Source organism: Arachis duranensis, chromosome 2 (assembly GCF_000817695.3).
Source record: "Arachis duranensis cultivar V14167 chromosome 2, aradu.V14167.gnm2.J7QH, whole genome shotgun sequence".
In the NCBI taxonomy this organism is placed as follows: Eukaryota; Viridiplantae; Streptophyta; class Magnoliopsida; order Fabales; family Fabaceae; genus Arachis; species Arachis duranensis.
Genome location: NC_029773.3, coordinates 74,960,001 through 74,969,120, shown reverse-complemented (window position 1 = coordinate 74,969,120; position 9,120 = coordinate 74,960,001). Strand labels below are relative to the sequence as shown.

General features: G+C 29.2%; 1 protein-coding gene across 1 annotated transcript in view; it reads right to left on the bottom strand.

The window, feature by feature from the left end:
- Positions 1-4,647: 4,647 nt before the first annotated feature.
- Positions 4,648-9,120, bottom strand: part of LOC107475055 (serine carboxypeptidase-like 11) — a gene marked incomplete in the record, with an annotated part of 10,121 nt that continues 5,648 nt past the window's right edge. Inside the window, 9 exon segments of the mRNA XM_021135586.2 lie at positions 4,648-4,845; positions 4,934-4,979; positions 5,368-5,481; positions 5,972-6,087; positions 6,241-6,312; positions 7,200-7,352; positions 7,477-7,563; positions 8,317-8,415; positions 8,958-8,995. Of these exon segments, the coding sequence (XP_020991245.1) occupies positions 4,762-4,845; positions 4,934-4,979; positions 5,368-5,481; positions 5,972-6,087; positions 6,241-6,312; positions 7,200-7,352; positions 7,477-7,563; positions 8,317-8,415; positions 8,958-8,995 (809 nt within the window).

Sequence of the window (9,120 nt, the reverse complement as noted above, 5' to 3'; positions counted from 1 at the left end):
TGCGAGTGACAGCCGCATAGGATCATTTTCCCGAGAGGATGAAAGTAGCCACAGTTGATGGTGAACCCCTATACAAAGCTTGCCATGAAAAGGAGTAAGAAGGATTGAGTAGAAGCAGTAGGAGAGCAGGCGTCCTTGAGCCATGCAGCATCTCCGTTCACTTATCTGAAATTCCCACCAATGAATCTACATAAGTATTCTATCCCTTTTATTATTCCTTTTTATTACTTATTCCAATAATCACAATTACCCTTTAATCTGCCTGGCTGAGATTTGCAAGGTGACCATAGCTTGCTTCATACCAACAATCTCTGTGGGATCGACCCTTACTCACGTAAGGTTTATTACTTGGACGACCCAGTACACTTGCTGGTTAGTTGAACGGAGTTGTGTCCACTCGTGCCAAAAATCCTAAGTTCCACAATTCTACAATAAATGCAAATCAGAAAATAGTGATCACAATTTCGTCCACCAGAACGCGTGGTTTGTTCTCACCCCAAAATCTTTCACCCTTTCAGTGACACAGGTTCGAAGACTCAGTTTGAAGCTACGGGTGATTATTAGTCTTATTTGAGTTAAGTTTATGTGTTGAGTCGCTTTCCTAGAATTTCCTCGCCTTTCTTAGTTAAGATTTTATTTTATACAGAGGGGTAGGAGTTGTATCTGAGTTTTATTTGAATTCTTTTGTATGATATTTATTATTCTTACTAACTATGTGACTAGTATTGCTTGGAGATCTTTGATATATGATTTTAATTAATAGAAACAAAACTTTTCGGCTTTTTTTTAAAAATTGAAATACGAAATCAAACTAAATGCTCAGTATTAAATAGTAAATACGGAAAACAGGTCAGTATAACGCCTCACTTTTGGTACGATCATGACGTGCTAAAAGTTAGGGTGTTACATTATGGTATTAGAGCAGTTCGTTCCTATTAGAGCCTTGAGAATGGACTTACTATGCTTCACTGCATACTCTGAGTGTCTGTCATACAATAGGATTGTCTTAATGACAAGAATTTGAGTTTCAGATGCATGACTGTCTATTGATTATTGCTGTTAGTTGACCGTTGCATTTCTCATAGTATTAGGTCTGGCCAACTTAATACTAATGATTTATGTATACAGAACACTAATAGATTATCGTAGACAAAATAGAAATAATAGGTAATGTGAATCACGAGGTTTTGGGGACGTTAGAGGTTACTTTTGAGGGTTTATGCCATTTCAAAGTATGATCTTTGTTTGTGTTGCGTAACTCAGTGCTCTATTTTCCTCTTTTATCATTTGCATTGGAGTTTCTTGCTTCAGATTTTCCTTTTGATATATGATTTGACTATATTTCAACCATTTTTTATCGCTCTTGCATATCTTTGCTCGATTGAAATTTTCACTATTCACTTGATATATTCATCTTTGATATTGCTCATATTCCTCTTTATGAACCATGTGTTCTTTGATTTGGCTTTGAACTTGGTTTCTATTAATAATGATTCTTAAGTATTTGAAGACGTTAGATGTTCTTCTTTGATTAGTTTACATCAAAACATGTACTTTTACCGTGCCACGTGATAGACGTACTGTTTATTCATTTATTTGTCATCTCTTCCGACCCCTGTTTCAAATCAGATTTGATTATCCATCTTTATCATTATTTGTACACTTCTTGATAAATTATGACCTTTCAATCTGACGTTGAGTTTGTTCTAATTCAACGCATAATCCTTAATTCTTACGCGATTTGAAACATTAAGAGTTACAATTCGTAGCAAGCTAATTATGCAATTAATCCTTCTGCTTCGCATCCTGAAATTTATGTGCTTGCTGCTTAGATTACAACCCTTGACTTTGTGTTCCATTACATAAATGATATAATTTCTTGATAAAAGTTTCGAGCTTGTTTCGATATGATAAACCATCTCTAGTACTTTTCTTCGAAAGTTCTTATTTTGGAATCTTCTTTGAAGAGAGTTTTATTTTGATTCTTTTCCTATCTGATCCTATCTATTCACTTGAATCCTTTTGAGTGTTTATTTTTGATATTGCTTGTATTTTTTTCATGAATTTAGTCTCCTTTTTATAGAGTTCGAATTTATTTTAATATATCAATTTTAGAGAACGAAAATTTTTATAAATAAAGTAAGATATAAAATTTCAAATTTTTGAGAATTAAATAATTAACTATTTATAAGCTAATATATTATATTGAGATGTAGCTTTAAAAAAAATTATTTTTAACAAAAATAATTAAATAAAATTTTATAATTATTGAAATTTAATTTAATTACTATTTATTCTATTGAATTTAAATTATTTATAAAAAAATAATTTAATAAAATAAAAATTAAATTAATTTTTATTGTAGTTATTATTATTATTATTATTATTATTATTATTATTATTATTATTAAAGTTTAAAAAAAAGAAAATAAAGAAAAAAGTGGCCGAAGCCATTTGGGAGAAGGAAAGAAATGAAACGTGTTTTAATTTCATGCATATATACGTGTGTAACATTATAAGATCATGCATATGTATATATATATATATAAGATTATGACACCAAAACCCATGTGTTGTGTAACATTTTTTCTAAACATGATCATTAGTTTCAAACCGGTCTTGCATGCTTCATTTTCTAGTAAAGCGAGAAAGAAAGAATCGAGGGAGGAAAGAGAAAATCTGAACTCTTTTAATTTTCATCTTTTTGATTTTTTTTTTTTTACGATTCATAATTTTAATAAAAAATTTAATTTTAAAAGTGTTCGTATTTTTTTTTCTACATGTTGGTGTCATTTTTGTTCGATAAAAGTTGACGGTGACGTAGCTCATTTTTTCCAAGAATTTGACCGATTGGAGTTTTAGAAGACACAGACGATTTCTGACGTTTTTTTCTTCAGCAACTCGGTCAAAAAGCTTCTTTAAAGTTTTCATGGATTCTGATTTCGTACGAAAGTAGGAGATTTCATGTTGAAATTAACTGTTTTAATTTATGAATGCTATGGAAGTCTAGTGGATATTTGCAAATAATTTATGACTGTTTGGAATGACTGAATGATAAGTTTGAATTACACTAGTGACTGAATGTGATGAATATGTATTTGATTTCTTGATTGTTTAGGAATACTGAGAATTTTGATTGTTGAGTTGGAAAGTCGGTTTGATTTGTTGGTATTGAACATAGATTTGAAAATGATTTCTGATTTTGGAAATGTTTGAAAAGAGGTTGAGAATGGTTCTGTTGGGACCCGAAAAGGGTGGCAAAGTCCGAATTTTAAGAGAGATGCTTTCGAAATTTTATTATGAAACTTAAGACTTTGTTTGAAATATTTAGAAAAATGTTGGACTTGAGAAATTGTATTATTTAACTTTTGATTTATTAAGAAAAGATTTACGTTTAGGTTTGATTTATTAAGAAATACCTTATGTTTTGAGTTTGATTGTCGTCCTCCCTAAAGTTTCGAGACCCTGCTGTAAGATTTACTTAATAAATGATTCTTTTAAAGAGGTTTAAATTTGAAATGGTTTTGAAGTTGGGTTGGAAAATCATGGTTAAGAAAGAACTGGTTTTTGTATGAAAGAAGAACTTGTTGTAAGTAAAATGGTTTCGGAGGTTCGGAAAGGTTATAGAGAGGTGTTGGTTTTAAATAAAAATGAATTGAATTCAGTTTATTAAGTAAAGGGACCTCTGCCACAAAAGAGCAGAAGGTAGTGACTAAAAGATATTGAGTGTTGTTGAGTCTTAGTGCCAAGTGTCTAGTGAGAACGGCGATACGTAACGCTCACTTGACACAATAGAGACGGCCCAGTGAGGATGGCGATACGTAACGCTCACTTGAGGTCATGGGCTTTATATGTGAATGATTGTGAGGGGAATGCCTTATCTAACTTGCGAGTTGGAGAATCAGTGCCTGCAAGAAGTAGAAACTTGCGGAGGTTATGCCGCTGGAATGCCTTATCTGACTTGCGAGTTGGATTGTGTCAGGTGCGGGTCGAAACCGACAAATAAGCTCATTACCTGTGATAGGACTAGACATGCATCATCATTGTTTGCACATTTGCATTTGATTGTGTTTGTTTATCTTGTCTCTCTGTGATTGTGCTGTTTGTCTTATTGCTATTTGTTTGTGTTGATCTATTTCTTGTGCTATTAGTTTGTGTATTGAGGTGACTGAGAACTGAGATTGTGAAGTAATAGTAAAAAGTATTTTCAAAAAGTTTGATAAAAATATAGTTTTATTGAATAAAATTAATTATTTGCATTTTATTCCATTACTCTTACGGCATTCCCATTTCTTACTGAGAACGCGTGGTTTATTCCCACCTCAAAATCTTCCACCATTTCAGTGACAAGTTCGAAGACTCGGTTTGAAGCTACGGGCAATTATTAGTCTTATTTGAATTAAATTTATGTATTGAATCGCTTTCCTAGAATTATCTCACCTTTGTTAGTTAAGATTTTATTTTATATAGAGGGATAGGAGTTGTATCTAAGTTTCATTTGAATTCTTTTGTATGATATTTATTATTCTTACTAACTGTGACTAGTATTGCTTGGAGATCTTTGATATATGATTTTAATTAATAGAAACAAAATTTTTCGGCTTTTTCTTAAAAATTGAAATGCGAAATCGAATTAAAAGCTCAGTATTAAATGGTAAATACAGAAAACAGGTCAGTAACGCCTCACTTTTAGTACGATCGTAACGTGCTGAAAATTAGGGTGTTACACAATGAGAAGATGAAAATATGTTAGCTGCTTAGTTACAAAGGCCTATTAGATATCCATCTAGTGAACATGACATAACTTTCATTAGGCTTCAATTCAGCAGCTGTATGTCCTGCACCCTGAAAAAAAAAACACACACATACACACACATTCTTGAGAAGAATAGCACTTGTGAATTGTGATTTGACCATTTCAATGTTTTCTTACCTTTACAGTTGCAAATGTCATTTTATTTGAGTAAGTCCTGGTGTATCTGTTTGAAATTAAACAAAACATATTTGTAAATGATATCATAGATTTGTTACGTTGTTAATATTTTTTATATCAAAACTAAAAGTGTCATGAAAACACTCTTCTAAAAACTTAAACTAAAACAAATAAAAATATAAATGATGATATCTCTAACATTTTTTTTCAAATAAGAGTTTCTTTTGGATTTGCTTGATTTTAGCATAGATTTTTTTTTATTTGTCTTAGGCTATTTTTTTTCTTTTGGAGTTCACCAAAGATCGTACTCTAAATCTTGTAGACATAGAGTTTTGATACCATGTTATAAAACTGCTCATCCAAAAAACTTAAAGCTGATAAGAGAAGGCAACATATAAATGGTTATATCTCTAACAAAAAAAATCTATGCTTACCCTGCAACTTGGTCATTTAAATACCATGGCCTCCAATCATCTACAATGGAATAGTTTAGAGACCTTATCCATGCTTGAGTTGAGAAAAAAGGAACCACTGCATCATGATCTCCACTACCAACATAACATCAATTGCAATACAAAATCAGTTAGTCATTGATAGCTGCAACAGATTAGTATAGTTCATTTGTATTCTTTTCTTAAAATTTTGAATGTCACTTGAATAGAGTAAAACAAAAAAGATTTAGCTAATATATATCCTTGAGTCTATGATAAAGTTATTATTAATAGAAGTTTTTAAATTTTTAATTTAACAAATACACCAAAAAATAAATTGAAAATTAAACTTACTTTACATCCTTTTTATTAAAAATTTTTTAATTGATAATTTTAATATATGTCCTTAAAATACTTGTTAACTATAAATAAATTTTTTTTATTGCTTTCAAACTTTAAAAAAAATGAAATTGTGAAAATAGAAATATTTTTATTTTTATAAACCAAACGGAAATACATGGAGTATATGAAAATAACACAAGTTTTCGTCAATATACTTTAAGTCATAAATTATAAATTAAATAGTTTGAGATGTTAAAATAATCACCTGAAAATTAAAGAACGGTAGCCTTTTGCACTGAGATTTGCATGGAAGGGAACACTGTTACCGATGCTGAATTCATAATCATCTTTATAACAACGCACCCATTCCCCTATAGTACCCTGTAGAATATTGATATTGGTGCATTATTCATATGAACAAGGTAGAAAATCAATAAACAACGATATCAAATTTCAATTATGATTTAATTTGTGAACAATTTAGCAAGAACTGATGAAATTTTATACAGTCCAAAAATATTCTCATCAAATTACCTCTCGAATGTGTAGTGCCTTGCGTACGCTTCTGTGGTTGGCCCATTGAGTGACCAGAAAGAAAAGAAAATTCTACAACAATGAAAATTCTTGGAAATTACATCATCATCACTATCATGAAAAAAATATATAATATTCGATTTTTTAAAAGAGTATAATTTCTAAAAAAAAAAAGAATGGAGGATGGAGAATGGAGATCCACTTATTTAGGTGTAAGTTTTGTTAGAATAATTTATTTATTTATAATAGATTTTGAATTTTAATCAATCTAAATGCTGAATTAAGACATTTTACCATATAAATTAAGAGTTTAATTATTTTGATATATCAACAATGTAAAAAATTTATTACTGTCGTTTAATTAGATTTATGCATTTAAATGATTTTTTAAGTGACGTATATGAATATTAATTACTTTTGCTAATGTTATGTATGTAAAATTCTATTACACTATTATTAGAGTATTAAAACTTCATAAAAGTTTGGAATTGAAGCAATTGGAAGTTTTATCATTATGTGTTATTTTAATATATAATATAGTTTGGAAATATAAATAGTTAAATACAAACTATTATATTACAGATATACTATTACCCAAATTTACTGAAATTTGATAAGTATGTTTTTCAATATTATTACCCTTGCTGATTCATGACGAAATTCATTATGCATTAGATATTCTTTGGCAAGGTAACAATGGATCTCAACCAAATAAAAAAAAATTCACGAAAAAAAAAATGTTTTTCAAAATTTGAAAAATTATGAGTTTAATTTTGATGCATTAACAGTCGTCCAATCCCACACATTCTTTTAAATAACTATTTACGCTGTCAATTTAAAATATTATTATTTTTGCTGACGTATGGGTACGTAATTAAATGTATATATAAAATTTCTTTATATTGATTGCACCAAGAATGTGTAAGCATAAACAAAGATATGAAAAATTGAAAATGTACCTCACAGCCTATATCTGGCACTATGAGAGGAGTTTCGAAACGGGCCTCAAGCTTTCTAGCCAAAGATCTCGTTTGCATCCCTTGGTCTTGCTTAAGCCAATCATCGTTGCAATATGGATTCAAAATGAAATAGAGGTCAATTTTTTCAAGGCACTGAAAAAAAAAAACAAATCAGAAAATAATATTACAAATTCAATAATGTAGCTAAATAAATTAATAAACTATTACAGTGCATATCATTACCATATATAGTAAAATTGAGATGATCATTACTTACCTTATTGTAATACTCCATGTCGCTTAAACACAATGTATTTTCGGGATTTATATTTAGATAATCTCCTTTACAATTTCTCTTCAATGACTGTTCATAGACAAGAGAGGCAAATGGGTAGACATCAATAGTTTTACATTGAGTAAAATTTTAAAATGGTCCTTAAAGAAACTATAACGAAAAAAAATTAGTATCTATTATTTTAAATTTTAGATAAATTAAGTTCTCTGTCAAACTATTTTTGTAAATATAACTATATAAGGAACCACTTTGTCATTTATGTAACTATAAAGACATGATTGTTTTTTGTTTATATATATTTTTCTTCTCAAAATGATGAGGAACGAAAATACTTGAAATGAATATAGAAACTTAAGTATTAGACTCTAAATTTATTCTTTTATTTTACTAAGGACTATATGTTGGTGAATGCTAATGCGCTTAGGAGAAATTAAGGAGTACAGCCTTCTTTAAATTCTAAAACCTAAATTCTAAACTTTAAATTCTAAATCTTAAATTATAAACTCTAAGAACCATAAATTCTAAACTTTAAACTCTAAATATGAGTCAAATATAATCAATAGAGAGCTGAGATTTATTTCATTAACAAAGAGTGTAGCACTCTTTACTCAATAAAAAATGTTTAAGAATAAGTCATATATGTGTGATATTTTAAGAGATTAAACACTAAATTGATATTTGTTTTTTAGAGATTTATTTATCTAATACTAAATTCTTTCTAACGAGCAGTTTGGGAATTTACTTTTATGTATAGTATATTTACTAGACAAGAATGTTTGTCATGCATTTGATAATTAATTAGGCATGCACAAGTAAGAATACCAAATAGAGTTCATCAGAAATAAGTGCCATTCCATGAGCATATTGGATATGATCATTTCCTTCTTCCCTTGTCGTTACGGGGTTTCCTAGTATGTATCCCTGAAAAAATTAAGGTTTGAGTTTTAGGAAATTGGTCAAATAGAAGAAACACCTGCCATTCAATTCGCACAAGAAGAAAAATACTCATTTAGCCACACTTTTTTTTAAGCTACATTTGAAAAGCGTACCATTTTAAAAGAGAATAGAAAACACAGTGGTGGCATTACTTGAAAAGTTTATCCTTAAGTATTATAAAGATCACTTATAAAGCGTAACATTATCTTAATATCTATGGGTACACTTTTTTCACCAAAAAAAAAAAAAAAACTTTTTTTTCACAAAAAAAAAAAAAAAAACTTTTTTAAAGAGTAACTTATTTATTATGTTTTAAGTGCACTTTAAAAGTGTTGCCTAATATATCTAAAGCCAAATATTCACCAACACTCAGCAAATTTTTCCCCTTTTCACCAAATACACTTAATAAGTTTTCGATCGACCATAGATATATTTTCCTTGGCAATTTTGAAAAACTGATTTTTGAATAAATTCTTTGATTTTCTAGGCAATCAAAACATATATAGTAATTGGAAATAATCACAAACCTGGAGATTTATGTGGGGTTGAAGACCTTTCTCATTTCCTGTTAATAAAGGAATTGAATAATTATGGTTTGATTTTTCTAGATGCAACTGAAATGACTGTAATTGGAGATGCAAATGTTTTTGCATGCTTATTTGTTATACTTATTTTGTTTGTTTTTTTTTT